Raw genomic sequence first — 19,253 nt, 5'->3', positions numbered from 1 at the left:
AAATTATTCTTCAGTGCTTTTCGTTCGCTGAATCGTAAATTGAGTTAGTGAATAGTTATTTAATTGAATATTTAATTTTTTTTAAATAAAAACGGGTCAATACAGCACCCAGCCACGAAGCGAACATTCAATCCGATTTGAAAAGCGGGACAATCGTTTCACAATACAGTTGAAAGTACGACCTGACCTCTTAAGGTAAATGACTGCAAAAACCCGTCGGTTACCTTACCTTTTTGAAGTAGTCGTGGCCTAAAGGATAAAACGTCCGGTGCATTCGTATGTAGCGATGCACCGGTGTTCGAATCCCGCAGGCGGGTACCAATTTTTCTAATGAAATACGTACTCAACAAATGTTCACGATTGACTTCCACGGTGAAGGAATAACATCGTGTAATAAAAACCAAACCCGCAAAATTATAATTTGCGTAATCACTGGTGGTAGGACCTCGTGGGAGTCCGCACGGGTAGGTACCACCACCCCGCCTATTTCCGCCGTGAAGCAGTAATGCGTTTCGGTTCGAAGGGTGGGGTAGCCGTTGTAACTATACTGAGACCTTAGAACTTGTATCTCGAGGTGGGTGGCGCATTTACGTTGTAGATGTCTATGGGCTCCAGTAACCACTTAACACCAGATGGGCTGTGAGCTCGTCCACACATCAGCAATAAGCAATAAGCAATAAATAAATAAATTACAATAAAGTTTTACGTTCTGGCCTATATTCTTTACTCGCGAAATATAATCGCGAATTTTAGTCGTTACAATTAAGTTGTGACCGGTCAGTGTTTGTTGGCCACCCGTGTAAGGACAAGGAGAAATAGGCGGGGCGGTGGTACCTACCCGTGCGGACTCACAAGAGGTCCTACCACCAGTAAGTTATATTACACAAGTATTATAAAATAAATATAAATAAAAGCATTATATTACTATTACACAGGATAAATAATTCGACAAGGACGAACGTAGGAAAAGCGAAGCTATGCACCGCCAATAGACCGGAACACGCAATACTATAAAACGACTCAGCTTCGTGCCTAAACGTTATTTCTAGTGTTTATGCAGAGAAGAGCCCTACTGCACTCATTTCTAAAGGAAAATAATAATAGTTTTTTTGTTTAACAATTGTTTTTTTTATTGCCCTTGTAGGCAGACGAGCGCACGGCCCACCTGATGGTGAGTGGTTACCGTCGCCCATGGACTTCAGCATTGCCAGGGGCAGAGCCAAGCCGCTGCCTACCGCTTAATACTCTCTCCACAAGCCTTTTTTGAAGAAGGACATATCATAGCGCTCGGGAAACACCGTGGAGGGGAGCTCATTCCATAGCCGGATGGTACGTGGTAAAAAAGACCTCCGGGAACGCACTGTCGATGAACGCAGCGGTTCCAGATAATATGGATGAACAGGGGCAGATCCAAGCCGCTGCCTACCGAGCCAAGCCGCTGCCTACCGAGCCAAGCCGCTGCCTACCAAAAATCTTATTTATCAGTGCGCTTAGAATGTTACAATCTTTCAATAGTGTCTTTTCAGATAGCCGTTATGACATGAAAGGTGCCTTAGGTGAATACTTCATCGTTGATATATGAAATACTTCGCAGTTTTAGTTTCAAGTCGTATGAACTAATGTGTTTTTAGCAAATATTAATCTCGCGTTGAACATTAGGGGAAAGAAAATGTCACTGAGTTTTAAGTGTTGTTCTAGGTGTTTTAAAAAATATGGATAAATTGGTGAATGAGCTCATGGCCGTTAAATGAAAAAAAAAAGAGAACAGCATCATCTACCCTGACAATTATGTCTCAATTATGTGTAATCGACGTTCCAACCCTCAAATGGCTGCGTCCCGATATTTATTTGGGGCCTAAGGCAGGTAGTCCCTACCCTCATGGACTGACAATACGATCTTTTTGTAGGCAGCGGCTTGGCTCTGTCCCTATCATTGCTGAAGTTCATGGGCAACGGTAACCACACAGCATCAGGTGGGTCGTGTGCGTCTGCCTACAAGGGCAATAAAAAATCTACTTGTAATGAATAGCTTTACCTTGTTGGGCATGTGTAGGTAGACACCTTTCTTGAAAAGCATCATGGCGCAATCCGCGTGGCCATTGAGTGACGCAATGTGCATCAAAGTGCTGCCGTCCTTGGTCCTCTCGAAGATCGAAGCCTTAAACTTGTCCGCCAGTAGTTCAATGATGGCAGCATGACCATTCTCCGCTGCTAAATGCATTGGAGTTCGATCTGTGGAGTATCATCGCAGGTTTTACCTTGTCTTTAATCAACTGCTGACTTTTTTGTGTGTTTAATGACTGGGTGAGCTCACGGCACACCTGGTATTAAGTGGTTATCGGAGCTCATAGACATCAACAACGTAAATGCCGCCACCAAATTTGAGGTATGTGTTCTAAAGCCTCAGTTTTTACCGATCCGGCATAAATGGGTACTGCCGTCTTTCTCTTCTCCGTAACTGTTGTAGCAATGCAATTGAAACTACAAAATTATGAATCGGTCTGATAACCGCTACTGCCACTACTGATTAAGAATCTTAGTTTGAAGAAGGAGATCTATTAACTCGGAAGGTGACTGTGGATGAATGTAGCGATTCCAAAATAACGAAGGTGTCATATTAGGGCCCTTAGGAACGGTACAAAAATCAAGGGAATCAAAATCATTTCAGAATTGTAATGGTGCATACAATACGAATGATTGCTCATTGCGTGAGAAGCTTTATTAACCACGCACTGATAATCGAACTGGAGTATTTCAAGAAGGAAGTCCACTCAACATATCGTACATATCGTAGCATATCGTAATTACTGCATTGTATCTGGATATCGGTTTCAACCCGTCTTCAACACAATACCTATTATAAACGACAAAATCTCACCCTCATTATCAGCAATCGCAGCGTTAGCCCTGACTCCGTAGAAGTACTTTACTAAGGGCTCATCGCCTTCAGCTGCGGCTATATGTAAAGGTGTTTGTCCAGCGCCATTCGTAGCATCGACTACTGCTCCGTAGTCCACTAAGATCCTGGCCATGTCTACGTCCCTCCTTCTGGCAGCTAGATGCAGAGCGGTGTCTCCGGCAGGGGTCGTCGCCTGGATAGATTCGGTTAAGTGTACGGATTGGTGTAAATTGGAACAGATCATGTGGTCCCCACGAGGCCCGAGCTTCGTTAGGGACTGCCATCCCACCTATTTCTGCTGCAAAGCGGTCATTCGTTCCATTTTGAATTGTTTTGTTTTGATCTGTAGTCCGTGACTTGAAGTTTCATGTCAATTTCAAGTTTCTTTGTGAGAATTATCTACTACTACTAATGTCCTATTTTTCATTAGTTCTAGTGTTTTTACATCGCATTCTTTTTTTTCTATTTACCTTCCTCTAAACCACCGCCTAATTTTTATTTTGAGCACAGTAATAGATTGGCAGCATCATCTCACCTATTTTAGCTACGAATCACAGGTTCACGTGTGGAGGGCGAGTTTTCTTTTATTTTAGTAACACATGCTTCACTTATTTCAAGAAGGGCGCTAACAATTGCCTCATTGATAAAATAAATTTTATTTTAATTCAGGTAAGCTTACACAGACTTTTAAATCGTTATGACTTTAGCATAGATGTAAAATGCAGTTTTAACTCAGATAGATCGATATGAAACTGGGGGCTTTCCTTTTTCCAAATGGCGTTAATGGAAGTACATAACAAAATCTATTAATATTAATGTATCGGTTCATTTAATAAGGATAACAGTTCTGCGTTACGGGGCTATGGCCGAAGATCTGCTATGCGGAAATTCAAGATCAATAGTGTCTTTGGATTCCGAGAACAGCTTCACATCAGATGGACAAACATATGCATGTCTCTCTTGATTCAAATAAAACGTAATAACCTTCATTTATTGCATCAAAAACCACTTCTTTTAAATTACAATTTAATTGTGCCTTGCAAATGTGCCGAGTCTAGCTCAAATATATCGTTACATTAGGTCCGCGACACTAGCAAAGATAATGCAATTTTATTCAGCCCAGACACAGTAAAGCAACTTCGTATTTATAAAACACAAGGCGCACCCATTAAATGAAACTTAAAAAATGTTGCTATAGAATAATAGCAGGCGCCCCGTACATACCTTCAGTTGTTCAGCCGTTTGTGCGCTTAGCAGCTCTCGGACCATGCTCTGGTTCCCGGCCTCCACCGCGAGCAGCAGCGGGACCTTGCCTCTCTGGAACACCAGGTCGCGTATTAGCTTTTTCCATTCCTTCTGTTTGGCTCTTTCTTTATTCAGCTCTATAAAACTTAGTTCGAGCCTTTGGAGGTCCTTTTGCTGGTTAGCAGGCGGACTACGGACTCCCGATGAAAAATTGATATTCGCGCTTCTCGGCACGTCTCTCCCGCTATCAGACATACCGCGGAACTACCTTCGCACGTACCGAAGCCGCAACTAATTCGCTATTTGCAGCCGGCACTGCACGAAACCCTCATATCGTGACACACAGACAATAGTATGCGACTTATGTGCATTGGAATCTTATAGGCGTTCCGTGGAATATACGAATCGATCGTTCCGCTTCCACGTCATTTCAACTCTGAAGTCAGACGGATTATAGACGACGAGGATACGTACTTGATCCTCCATGGTTACTATCCTAGCGACGCGAACGTAAAGTCGGAAGCCATCGTGGAGCTACCTGCTCCTTCTCGTGACGAAAGAGCGACTGAGACTCATTGTATTAAAATTAGTAATTTTGAATTTCATCGTCGACGCTATAACTAATATTCAGCGAGTAATTTGCATTGTAAATTTTGCGCGGTGACGTTTACCCGGCGGCTAAAGCTCGACGGATAATTAGCTACTTTCCATTCGCGTGGGGTGGCTCGTTTTCACTATCGGAACGTCCTTAAAACGCCAGCGCCGACTTCCCCTTGTCGAGTTTTGGCTGGATTTTTTTTTAAGGATTAATTAATATTTGTCAAATTAATGCGTGTCGCGTCACGTGATGGGCGACCACGTTACGGTGTTTTCATAATTTGGCCCATCGGGTTCGGTAGTATAGGGAGGATTTGTTTACGGGCCGCGTTGTGGGAGTATTTGGGGGCAATTCCTTAATCAGGGGTGGGTGGCGGTGCCAGGCGACGGGCGGCTGCACGCGATGGTGCGACGCTGCATCCACTACTCCTACTAGTGTTTACCGATCGACTCTTTTGCCAGTCGCAAGTCTAAACTTTATCGATTCACGCGATGGTGCTTTGAATGCGACATCGGCGTGCCTTTCGCTTTACTAGCGACGTATCAATGTTATGATTGTGATCTTTCTCTTGAGGTCGACTTGGAGTTCATTGAACGAAACATTGAAATTTTATTACAGGTATTCTGTTTTTAAGACACTAATTAAAGTCACTTAAAACTTAAGACTAAGATTCAGCGAAGCACTGCTCTTGGTAGAGTTAGTGTTAGCCTCCCAGATTGAGTCCCGTGAGCTCACCTACCAGTCTGCGAGAAGTTGAGTTAACCACTTGGACTATCAACAATTAGGTAGGCGAACGAATTAAATTCTTATCGATACAGCCCGGAGTTCGGTCTGTCTTAAAACTTCTGACAATAGCACGCAAGCGAGGGCGCAGAATTAGGAAGAATGCTGAGATCTCATTTCGGACGCAAAGAACAACTACGTCACAATAGTATCTTAAGTTGAACATAATATAATGTATTGCAATGGACATCAGAATGATTAATTAATTAAAGACGAGTAATATGCGATAAACGTTTGACAGTTATAACAATCCGTCAGCCGTTACAGAATCGTAAGAAATGTGGCATTTGTATATCGAGTGGTCAAAGGATATTTGGTTTAAGTGACATTTTTACAACTTCACAGGAGGGCCATTTAAAGTATAGAATTTGGAAAAAATATTATAACAAAAAAAACTTCTTCCGGTAGTTGAATGCGGTAAACTTAATTGAAGTTCAATTAAAAACATCGATTGTCGAACAATTGGTGATGCTAATACCAAATAAAACGGACCTCTAATTACAAAGATACGTGTCGCGTATTTAGCAAAATGTCGCTTAAACCAAATAACCTTTCATCCATCGTTTTTTTATTTTTTTTAATACTTAGATGTGTGGACGAGCTCACAGCCCACCTGGTGTTAAGTGGTTACTGGAGCCCATAGATATCTACAACTTAAATGCGCCACCCACCTTGAGATATAAGTTCTAAGATCTCAAGTATAGTTACAACGGCTGCCCCACCCTTCAAACCGCATTACTGCTTCACGGCAGAAATAGGCAGGGTGGTGGTACCTACCCGTGCGGACTCACGTCCCACCACCAGTAACACGTACGTAATAATATGTACTTACTCCATCAGCTCGTAGGCGTATATCTTTTCCGGCGGCAGTCAGGAGTGCTCTAAGTATGCTCGTGGCCGTTCCTGTTTGCCTGCTCGCCACTATGTGGACTGCTGTCTGCTGTCGACTCTACATTAAAAAGATAAGCAATGCTTAGAAATTTTTTTTTGGACGAAGTTCCTTATGGTACGATACGGTGGGGTAACCGGGAAAAAACGTCCGTAACGTAAGATTTTTATTATTTATGTATAGTCTTAGTATGATGGCTATACAGTGTCTAATGTATAGTCTACGTGATGACGGTTATTAGGTATTATTACTCATATAAATAGCTGTTTCTTTGTATATTAATATTATATTTTTTAAACCATTGTGAATAAAATAAAGTTGATAATTTTGTAAAGTATTTTATTTTATTTTTATTACTGAAAAAATCATAATAAAAAATGTATACCCGAATAATTATTTTCTTTATACCTCGAATAGAACTTAAAATTAATATTTTCATAATAAGGAACTTCGTTCCTATCCGGTGTCCCACGACACCACACATCTTTTTTTTTATGAGACAGAGCGATGTATCTGTAAATATACTATACAGGGTGTATTATTTTTGAAATGAAGATAGGCGGTTGTACTGGTTATAAACTAGTGGTAACTTCGAACGGATTGCAACATAAACGAATGAGTTGGACACTCGCGAATATATTTAACGATTTTCAGACGAAATGCTCATTCCTGTATTGCCGTTGACTCGAATGAGCGTTGAATTGTATGAGAAACGCGCATTGGATCACGTCCATTATAACTTTGAAAGCGTGAAGAAATCAGTTTGCAGTTGTTCTTCTTAGCTTTCCTAAATCTGTAGCATTCTATAGAATCAGGTATGGAGGAGGAATCTGAAAGTTTTGTACGATTCTATTGTCTGTTTGGCGGAATGAAAAGTTTTGATGGCACCAACTTCAAAATTCCTTATTAGCTTTTTTTTTGTTTCGGTATTTTTCCGCATCCTTTCCAGTATATCGTTCAAAACGATTATTGTCATTAGTCACGCTGAATTCTAACATCTCGAAAGACGATTCTAGACATTTGAATTAAGGCTGGAAATTGAATGAATAGTTGTCAAATAGATAACGCAGCTTTTTGGTGAAATTGAAGACATTCCTTTTGTGACTTTTTATTCTTTTAATACTTATGCGACTACCTTCATAATATAAAGCGTGTGAAGAGGCCGTTCGACAAAAACGAAAAGAAAATAAAGTAATTTCCTTAACGACAATTAATCGTAAGTGGTACGGTAATCGCTTGGCAGGTGCGGCGTGGGCTTATAACCAACCCTCTAAGCAATAAAGGAGTAAGCTCACGATCCCAAGCGTGGTACTCACGCGTCAGTTCTAATTGCTGTACATTGAGGGCATTGTAATATGGTCACACTCGATATAATGAAAGATATGTGTTTTTATTATTATTTTATTGCTTAGATGGGTCGACGAGCAAACCACCTGGTGTTAAGTGGTTACCGGAGCCCATAGACATCAACAACGTAGATGCTGCCACTCACCTTGAGATACGAGTTCTAAGGTCTCAGTATAGTTACAACGGCTGCCCCACCCTTCAAGCCGAAACGCATTACTGCTTCACGGCAGAAATACGCAGGGCGGTAGTACCTACCCGTGCGGACTCACAAGACGTCCTACCACCAGTATATGTAGTAATGCTTACAATGGGGGCTTTAACTACATTGGAAGGTATTCTATGAAAACAGCACTGGCTCGTCGACGCTGGTTCTTAAGATACCCCAACAGAAGTCATACAACTCGACTTCTTATTTCTAGCATATTTGTTAATTTCCATTTCCTTACCCCGCCGGTGGCAAAAGGATCGACTCCCCTTTTCGAGAGTAGTAGCTTGACAATATCTTCCCTCGAGTACATAGCTGAGATGTGGAGTACATTGTAGTTGTCCTGCGAAAATAAAAGCACGGGTCAAATAACATAAAACTATATATATATATATATATATATATATTTTATTGCTTATATGGGTGTACGAGCTCACAGCCCACCTGGTGTTAAGTGGTTACTGGAGCCCATAGACATCCACAACGTAAATGCGCCACCCACCTTGAGATACAAGTTCTAAGGTCTCAAGTATAGTTACAACGGCTGCCGCACCCTTCAAACCGAAACGCATTACTGCTTCACGGCAGGGTGGTGGTACCCACCTGCGCGCACTCACAAGAGGTCCTACCACCAGTTTTTACGGATGTTCCGTTATAACTACTGAACCATGCATCCAATTGATTTGAAACTTGGTATCCATATAGAAAATACATGTTCTTAATGGATAGGCTAATATTTATGTGAGTGTTAGAATGCCTAATAATAATGACAATAAATAAGAATGTTAATTTTAAATACCCAGCGAAGCGAGCGAGTACGGCTGGTTACTGATAATTACAGAACGATTGGCTGGAATAAACTCCATGATACCTATAATCGTCCCTGAACTGATTTGCCAGACGATAAGAAATTATCGAATCTATATTGAATTCCAGGATGTATATTGAAAGTAAATTGTTCTAGCAACGTATACCAGAAAAACTACATGCAAAATCCTTATCTATAGGATTCAATGAGACGAATGGATCGTAACAAACTGAAAGTCTACTGTGGATCCTCGCGGTACAAACTGCGAAGACACATGACTGTATGCTTTGGGACTTGGAGCCGATCCAGTCTCCATAGGGTAGATGAAATTCCGCTGCACATATTGTTTGACTGATGCACCTTTTTTTCTATTTTTTCTTTTATTGCTTAGATGGCTAGATGAGCTCACAGCCCACCTGGTGTTAAGTGGTTACTGGAGCCCATAGACATCTACAACGTAAATGCGCCATCCACCTTGAGATATAAGTTCTAAGATCTCAAGTATATTTACAAAAAAGTAAAAGTAAAGTAAAAGACGCTCAGTCCCCAGAGAGCACATTCTTTTCACAGAGAAAGAAGTAAGTCCAAGGAAAGTAATCTGGAGTAGTAACAACAGACTGGTGTCGGTCGCAGTAACAGGTGGGTAACTCGAAGCAAGAAGTGTATGGGCTCTTACTTCTAAACACTATTGCTGGATGACATTTGCAAGATTTTTGCGGACAGTGCTTGGAAATAAATTAGAGGAGTGACACAAAAGCTCCCAAAAGCTGAGGAGTCAGAAGACTTACTGCCCAGACTTTAAACTTTAAGATAAGATCAGTGCGTTTTTGTTGCATCAGTCTTAATAAGCAACTAGCTGACCCGGCAGACTTCGTAGTGCCTCAATCGATAAATAAAAGACCTAAATTTTTGTATAAAGTAAACTTTAAACAAACAAAAGGAATCCGTCCGACGGGATACACATCAAAGGAAAAACAAAATTGTTATTTTTATTTAATTCCGAGCATTTTTATATTTACCTTTACCTTTTAAACCTTCTCTGGACTTCCACAAATTATTCAAGACCAAAATTAGCCAAATCGGTCCAGCCGTTCTCGAGTTTTAGCGAGACTAACGAACAGCAAATCATTTTTATATATATATAAGATAAAGAAGATAGTAAATATTGATTATACTAGATAGTTGAAGTTGGTATTGAGAGCCGGTTGGTAACACCGTTTTGCCTATTTCTACCGCTGAACAGACCTGCGTTCTGCTTTGAAGGCTGGAACAGTCTAATAACTAATATAACTAGAGACTTCCGCCTCATATCTTAAAGTACGCCTAGGTATTTCTGGAATAATGCTTATTGGCTCCATGGCATCAACCGGTTGCTTGACACCAAGAGAAATGAGCGCATTTGTTTTTTTTTGTTCAAATGTCCCAAAAGTTCTAATATGAAAGGCACACTTAATTCAATGGTACGCAGCGGCTTGGTTCTGCCCCTGGCATTGCTGAAGTCCGTGGGCGACTGTAACCATTCACCATCAGGTGGGCCGTATGCTCTTCTGCCTACACGGGCATTAAAAAAATTAATAATACCGATACCCACAAGATCTTTTGGTCGTAATGTTGAATTGAATTCAGCTTTATCTAGTAAATTATTTAATGTTAATTTCAAAACAAATATCATACATTATCGTATGAATTAATAGCTTTAACGATGTTTAAGCCACAACATAAATGTTTGATAAAATTGAGAGACTCATAAAGGCTCGCTTTAAAATTCTAAGGAAAGTTAACGACATTGAGAAACGAAGGTTAGTTCGTGTGCGGATTTTTAACTGATTCCAAATCAAAAAAGAAGACTCTCTCAACTCAAGCTGTGCGTTTTTGTTGTCGATTTTTAACTGTCTAAGAAATTAAACAATCAGAACGTATAATCCGATTATTAAATTGTGCCTATTGCAATCACGCCTAAGGCCCGTATTTGCGATTGACAGAGACTTGGCTGTACCCAGGCATTCGTGACGATGACTCACCATCAGAAGGCTCTAATAATGCAATGATTTTTTTAAATACGTTTCGTACCATGTCAACTTGGACTTAATAATATATTTTATGCGTTTGCCGACTACCTACATAACTAACTGCCCACCTATTTTTCACACTTACGTTATCTACTTAAGCAGGTGTTTACTTAATTTTGGAAATTGCCAACCCTAGCGTTTTTTCTATTCACCTCATACCTCTTGTTTATTGAACCCATGTGCGGTCAATAGAAACGAAACAAATTTTTGCATTTTGTGCTGTAATTAAGGAATAAATGCCAATTTAGACGACTGAAAACTATAAAAACAGCTAAGAGACATGACATAGGTAAGCCCAATATAATGTTCTTTTGACAATTGAAGACATATACAAATATAAATGAAGTGAAGTTCAATATTGTGTCTATTTACACCCTTTTACGGAACCTATTTATTGAAGCGACACTCGCTGTGCAGCACGAGACATCAAAATTTCAATAGATTCGGAATAATTATTTGGTTGACCAGTAGAGAATGCCTTAAGCTTTAAGTCCGCTTATATACAAATACATAAAGTGTAATAAATAACAGAGTAAGGTCGATTATGCGCCTTTCAGAGAAGCCAGCCAAAGAACCGGGTCATAACGATTAGCTATACGATTCACTGTTTATTTCGCACTAAATAATATATAAATAACAGTATATAATACATTCGTTGTTATCTTATAGTAAACAGATTTGAATACAAAGTGAGTGACGGCTCACAGTATACGGTGCACGCAACGCTGATATAAACTGCAAAGATGGAAATAACTCGACAATTTATCTACTAGCGGAAGGGGGGGTGAAGGTTGAAACAATTTACTTCAAGTATCGTAACTTACCGGCTACATTTGCAGTATAGAAAATGATTTAGAGCTGAAAAGATCGATTAAAATGCGAAGCTTAGCCCCTGCTGTTTATTTGACTAGTGTCAATGACGCGATTTATTAGTCGCACGTGCCAATCGTATAAGCCAGTGTGCTTATTGCGAGTTTTTTAACTTTCTTGATAGCGATAGATTGGTATGCAATTGGAACAGCGCTCCTGGCGGCAAACGTACGCAAACGATGTCATTCCATACAAATATCAGCTAACGTTTACGCTATCGAGAACGTTAAAAACTCGCACTAAGCACACTGAAGTCGTCGTGGCCTAAAAGGATAAGACGTCCGGTGCATACGTGTTGAACGATCCAACTGTATTCAAATCCCGCAGGTGGATATCAATTTTTCTAATGAAATACGTACTCAACAAATGCTCACGATTGACTTCCACGGTGAAGGTAGAATATCGTGTAATAAAAATCAAACCCGCAAAACTATAATTTGCGTAATTACTGGTGGTAGGACCTCTTTTGAGTCCGCGCGGATAGGTACCACCCTCCCGCCTATAACTGCCGTGAAGCAGTAATGCGTTTCGGTTTGAAGGGTGGGACAGCCGTTGTAACTATACTAAGACCTTACAGCTTATATCTCAAGGTGGGTGGCGTATTTACGTCATAGATGTCTATGGGCTCCAGTAACCACTTAACATTAGGTGGGCTGTGAGCTGGTCCACCCATCAAAGCAATAAAAAATCCATCAGAATCCGTTTAGCCGTCTTTGTAATATTACTCTATTAATATTATTAGAGTACAAAATGGCTGGTGGCGTTTACATTACCTGCTTCAGCATCTTAAGTTCAACTAGGACTTTAAAAATAATTAAAAAAATAAAGTACTTATTCCAAGCATAAATTTGAACAACTAAAATTAAAACAATAATAAATAAAGGAAAAATATCGAGGCTTGGAAAAGTTTACCTACTTAGTAGGTACCTAATGCCTAACATCACACTTGTCACAAAAAAAGTTTGCCAATCTCCGATAATCACATTGACAGTTCAATGGATTAACACAGAGTATACCTAATAGTCCTGGCTTGAACAATACATAATATCACATCATTTGATATAGTACCTAATATTAACATACAGTTCAAGAATATAGCTTAAACAACAATAGCAATAACACAAAGAGCGTATGTGACACATAACTGACCCTTAGATTTTCTTTGTATTTTTCAAGTCGACCATAATTATATTTTTGCGTGACATACATTCAAATTACAACGGTGAATTTCGGCGAAAATGCCATGAACTTTGTACTGATTCACGTCTGATGATTTAACTATGAGTGAATATTACTGCAATATCAGATGCTCGAGTTAATTTAGTTAAATTTTTTTTATCATAGACTAGCTGACCCGGCAGTCTTCGTCGGGCCTCAATTTATAAATAAAAGACCTAAACTTTTGTATAAAATAAACTTAAAACAAACAAAGGGAATCCATCCGACGGGGGACACATCAAAGGAAAAACAAAATTGTTATTTTTATTTAATTCATTCATTTATCTACCTTTTAACCCTTCTCTGGATTTCCACAAATAATTCAAGACCAAAATTAGCCAAATCGGTACAGCTGTTCTCGAGTTTTAGCGAGACTAACGAACAGCAATTCATTTTTATATATATGAGATATAAAATAGACTAGTGAAATCCATTCCCCTTTCATGACTATCTTGATAGTTGTGTGAAGCCCCATACACACAACCCACTGTGTTTCTCGTCGGATCTTTTTAGTGGGTCGCCGTTCTACCACTAAATTGAAATTCAACGAAGCACTGCTTTTGCTAGGATCAGTGCTAGCATATATTCTCTCAGAGTGATCCTTCAGTCTCATCCACCGGTCCGTGAGTATCTGGAATAGTCTCTTAGGCTACCAGCAATTAAGTAGGGACGGTACTATGTTAAGAACTTCAATGAAGTGCTCATAACCGCTTAAAATTTCATCATAACCGGGTTTATGATTTAGAAATACTTAGAGGACAAAGAAATATTAATTTATTTATTAAGATCGTAGTATCCAAAATTCTAATCACACCTTAACCATTAAGACATTCTCTAAGAGATTTCCAAATTAGTGTTTTTAGCTTAAGTGTTACGTGATCATATAGCATCAGAGACAGACGTTATGAAGTCGAATAAGCCACAAGAAATCTTAGATTTAAATGTCTGCTGCATAACCTAGATTCATTTTGAATCGATTTATGTTAAGTTTAAGGGTTCAAAAATCATCTTGTTAAATGTGAAATTTAAATAAGTCCATGTGAAAATGAAAGTACAAAAAAAGAAACTAAGCATGTTTTTTTTGTGTGCAATTATTTAATGCAATCATTTTTAATACGCTTTTATTAGCTTCAGTCGTATGTATGTTAGTATGTAACGGAATCTTTGAACATGATTTTGACCCCCTTCAAAACGTCGCAATAACTCGAAATTTGGTATAGGTACTTATTAAGGACCAATGGCAATTAAATAGGTATTAAAAAAAGTTGAAAAAATAGAAATTCTACTAAAAAATAAAAAAAATTATAGTTTAAAAAAACAAAACAAAAAAAGCGTGGGGTGCATGGTATCAGTAGTATAATAATAGTATAATATAAATATTTTATGAACAGATATAAGTAGAAGGGTTATTTCGATAATATCCTGAAAAGCACACCACGCTTTTTTTAAATAAAATATTTTTTTCTTACACAATTTTTAATTCAAATTAAAATTTATTTTCAATTTTTTTGTTGGATTTTCTATAAAGGCGTATTGTGTTAGTTTTTTTAAACTATTATTTTTTAATGCAATCATTTGAGTCGTGAATCGCAGGGCACTGGTATCGCGGCATCGGTTACGGCGGCCATGTAAGTACTTGAGCGACGTGGGTCTAAAGTACAGCGCACACTGGAGCGACTACGCTATCGAAGCTAAGTAAAGATATGTTTTTCTTGAAACAGAAAAAGATTCTCATTTTTTTTACTATATCATTGTTTATACTTTAAATTTAAATGAAGATTTGGACAAGGAACAAGGGACTTATACTACTTCATAAACATGTTTTATACAATCAATTTATAAACATTGAAAGCAAACATGAGTTAATTTTATTACCGTTGTAGGCCTGACTTCTTTTATTATTGCTGAGATGGTGGTTGACGAGCTCACGATCCACTTGGTGTTAAATGGTTACCGGACCTCATAGACATCTACAATGTAAATGCCGCCACCTACCTTGAGATATAAGTTCTAAAGTTTCAATTTTTATAGTGCAACGGCTTTCAAATCGAAACGCATTACTGCTTCACAATAGAAATAGTCAGGGTGGTTGCACATACTCGTGCGGACTTGCAAGAAGTCCTACCACCAGTAATTTCACGAATTATAATTTTTGCGGGTTTGATTTATACTACATGATATTATTTCTTCACCGTGGAAGTCAATCGTGAATTGTTAAGTAAAAAAAAGTATGTATTTCATTAGAAAAACTGGTATCTGCCTGCGAGATTCGAAAACCGGCACAATCGCATCGCTAAATACGAATGCACCGGACGTCTTATCCTTTAGGCCACGAATTCATTATAAAATAAATATAAACTACATAATATATACGACTATAACATTTAATATAAAATTAATTCATAGTGTTCATAGGTATATGAAATGCATTTTATATTTATTTCTTGACCGCAATGACCCGTCAGAGGTAATGGGCGTAAATCAAAGTCTGCACTTATCGCAATATCTACGATGGTTTCTAGGTAAATCTAGTGACGTAATCTATGTTAACCTTGTTTTATACTGGCTTAACTATACTATAGATTTTTGTGGAATTTTAGAAAATATCGAGGAGGTATATTCATTTCAATATTTTTTGTTAATTTTTATATTTTTAAGCTCACATTATGTCACTTTTATGCAAACCATGAATTTCAGTTTATTTCTTGTCTATTAACTCTTTATTTTTGTGTATCTGAAGTAAAGTTGTTGTATTCTTTGTACGAGGAGCACTGCTGCTTGAGATACAGGTTTTATCACTTAGTTCAAGCACAGATGCACATTATGATTGTGTGTCTACTTCTATGTTAATAATCTATTGTATATAAAAATGAATTGCTGTTCGTTAGTCTCGCTAAAACTCGAAAACGGCTGGACCGATTTGGCTAATTTTGGTCTTGAATTATTTGTGGAAGTCCAGAGAAGGTTTAAAATGTAGATAAATATGAGAACGTTCGGAATTAAATAAAAATAACAATTCTGTTTTTCTTTGATGTGTCCCCCGTCGGACTAATTCCATTTGTTTTTTTTAAGTTTATTTTATACAAAAGTTTAGATCTTTTATTTATCGATTGAGGCACTACGAAGTCTGCCGGGTAAGCTAGTAAATAAATAAAAATATATTTAATATAAAATATATGATAAAGGTATATTGTAGAGGTTTCTTCACGGGTATGGATACAATTCCCGGTTGAAGTCTGTGTGTATGTTTGAAATAGATTTAGGCTGCGAGTAAACTTGTTTCTGGCTTGTATTTATTTTTCAGAATACATCACTTATTTTACAGTGATATTAATAGATACATTTGTTTACAGCTTTTTGGAAAAAAAAACCAACACAAAGAATTCTCACACACAAAAACCGTGAATATGGAATTGTAATTTACATGTGTACATGCTATTATAGGGAATACGTTCCTGGGTGACAAAAACATACTTTAAGCTTAGTTGTAATAAGGTCTATTTTATTTTTTATTAGTCCATTTAGCGACGCATTTACAAAGAGTATTCAGTTGGGTACCTAAATATTTATTGAAATTCTTTTTATCAATATGTATGTACCGATGTACAGATTGGATCCGCGAATAAAGAAACCTTTAGCCGCGAATATAGAATTTGGTTTGCATTTTTTTAATCTGCGAATAGTGATAACGCGAATGAAAGAAGAGCGAATAAAGAGCTTATACTGCATTTAAGCTTTTTCCCTGTGGAATTTAAATTGGATGAAAACTTCTATTTTTAAAGTACCCTCTCATGCATAATCCTATCATTTTCATTTTCTTTGTTTATCATGTTTTTGACTGTGCATTTTAATAACTAATTCATGCACTAACAAACATGTTTTTTTTTATATTTGAATTAGAAATACTACCTTTTAGTGCCTCAAATATATTGTATATTTATTATCATTGATTTTCGTTTTAAATTTAAATGAGTAAAGACTAAAATAACTAGAAGTTGTCCGGAGATACACGTCTGTAACTAATGAAAGACATAAACAACACGATCATTTCCAAAAACATAGCTTTATTGATTTTTTATATTTTAGCTAGTATTACAACACAAGGTCGTGCGACGCCGTGTAGTTCGCATGTTTTGTGAGAAATTACCAGTCCGTTCCAGTTTCTTTGGCACGTTTCTTGTACCTACACGGCTTTAATAGTGAACCTTTATGAATAATAAAAGACGAATAGAGGAATATATAAATGTAGGATTGGTAAGAACGGAACGTATGAAAAGAACGGAGCGTTAAGATGTGAGTGAGAGGAAACGGAATGAAAAGGAAAAGAGAATGACAGACAGAATGACAGAGAAAAGGAAGATGGTGAAGACGGTTAAAAAAAAGAGCAAAGCGTATGTAATAAAAGTGTTAATTATTTTTTAATTAATATTATAACAACTGGTGGTAGGACCTCTTGTGAGTGTAAGTACCACCACCCTGCCTATTTCCGCCGTGAAGCAGTAATGCGTTTCGGTTTGAAGGGCAGGGCAGCCGTTGTAACTATACTGAGGCATTAGAACTTATATCTCAAGGTGGCGCATTTACGTTGTGGATGTCTATGGGCTCCAGTAACCACTTAACAGCAGGTGGGCTTCGCTCTAATATATAGAAACCAGTATAAATCGGACAAAAAAAAAGATGAAATTAATTTGCTAGTTCAGTTTGCTGTTGAAGCGATCGTTTTTTTCTGTTTCGAAGTTACGGACATTTGAGCGGAACCCTTAAAAACTAGACACACATAACTATTGTTACGCCTGTAAGAGTAACGCCATCTATCGCCGAATAGTTGAACGAATATCGAAGGATCTAATAGTACCTAGAACGTTTGAGAAGTACAACGCCATCTATTGTCAGATAATGGAAGCAAAATACTAGAGATGTGTGAAATATTCTCGATAATTCTAAGGATGTGGTATCGACTATAAAAGCGTTGCAGAGATAGCACGCAGTCAGTTAGTAATCGGAACTACTCGAAACAGCGAACGGATCACCTGAAGCGAAGCGGAAGAAGCAAATTGAGAATTTTAAAGTGTTTGTGAAGTGTTTTAAGTGTTCTAAGTGTTGAATACAGTTTTTAGTTGTACTTTGGTGGAACATTTATTTATCCCGAGCCCCAGCGTGTAACACTATACATACATTGTTTCTGGCTCCAACGTCAGAACCCAGTTCGATGAGGCGCTCCACAAACGATGTCCGGTTATCTTTGACCGCGTACATGAGCGGCGTCATACCCGTAGCCTGAAAAACAAAATAACACTTTAACTTCTTTACTGAAATTTATAAGCAAAAAACCATATCATATATATCAAATTTTCTTATTAAACAAGCAAATGACCGAAAGGAACTGATGATACATATAATTCGTTCGACGAACCAAATTGGTAATGGATTATATTAATACGTCGCATAAATTAACAACTAAGAAAATAATGTGCCTTATTAACACGTAATATTAATATTAAAAATATTAATATTAAAAAATTTAAGAGTTTGTTTGTTTGTTTGGTTGAACGCGCTAATTTCAGGAACCACTGGTCCGATAACATAACGCTAAAACCAATATGAGCGGAGCACTAATAAAGAATGTTTCCAAATCGGGCTTACTTTCCTTTGGAGAGCTTCCGCTGCGTGCGTTGCGGAAACGGTTAAAGTTTCGCTATAATAATGTATGAGGGAATTCCTCCCCTTTATAAGTTCTAAAAAAAAGTCCACGACAGCATATCTCTATGTTTTAAGGTTCGCTCAACTTTTTTATGCTAATAAGCCATATTGTTGTTTTCACTTCATAGACTTAAATCTTTAAAACATGGCACTTAATTTGAGTGAGGGAGCTCGAAGCGATTCTAAGCCATCTGTAATTAGGGTCTTATTTATGTTTGTAATTCCTAAATGTGCATGCGGAGGTTTCGTTCTAGATAATATGCTTGGGTGCTGTTTAAAATTTTGGCTTGATTTCGACAAAGATACGGTGAAATTTTATGCGGAAAAGCGCTTATGTTGTAACCGACTTCAAATAAAAGGTAGTCCTAAATTTTAAATTCCTTTATCGTTTTGTAGCACGAATACAATGACATAAGGTCGAATTTGCAAATGCATTTAAGTTTTTTTATTTCGATCCTTCAATCTAGGTACATCTACATTTGCTTTGTCACAGTCTTGCTCGCCTGTAAAGGCAAACAAATTATTAATCATTTTATTCTTTGGTATTCATTTATTTGTGACTAGCGGCCCGCTCCGGCTCCGCTCGGGTCTTTAACAAAAATTTCAACGATATTTGACGTTG

General features: G+C 38.0%; 1 protein-coding gene across 1 annotated transcript in view; it reads right to left on the bottom strand.

Annotated features, from left to right (window-relative positions):
• LOC101741868 (serine/threonine-protein phosphatase 6 regulatory ankyrin repeat subunit A) overlaps positions 1–18,205 on the bottom strand; it is a 40,596-nt gene extending 22,391 nt beyond the window's left edge. Inside the window, exons 1-6 of the mRNA XM_038014601.2 lie at positions 18,107–18,205; positions 8,208–8,309; positions 6,358–6,474; positions 4,124–4,216; positions 2,879–3,092; positions 2,036–2,232 (exon numbers count right to left, since the gene is read on the bottom strand). Of these exons, the coding sequence (XP_037870529.2) occupies positions 2,036–2,232; positions 2,879–3,092; positions 4,124–4,216; positions 6,358–6,474; positions 8,208–8,309; positions 18,107–18,199 (816 nt within the window). The 5' untranslated portion in view covers positions 18,200–18,205. The remainder of the gene's footprint in view (positions 1–2,035; positions 2,233–2,878; positions 3,093–4,123; positions 4,217–6,357; positions 6,475–8,207; positions 8,310–18,106) is intronic.
• Between the last annotated feature and the right edge of the window lie 1,048 nt (positions 18,206–19,253).

This window comes from Bombyx mori, chromosome 12 (assembly GCF_030269925.1).
Source record: "Bombyx mori chromosome 12, ASM3026992v2".
In the NCBI taxonomy this organism is placed as follows: domain Eukaryota; kingdom Metazoa; phylum Arthropoda; class Insecta; order Lepidoptera; family Bombycidae; genus Bombyx; species Bombyx mori.
Note: the sequence above shows the minus strand (reverse complement) of the source record. Positions and strands in the feature narration are given on the sequence as shown.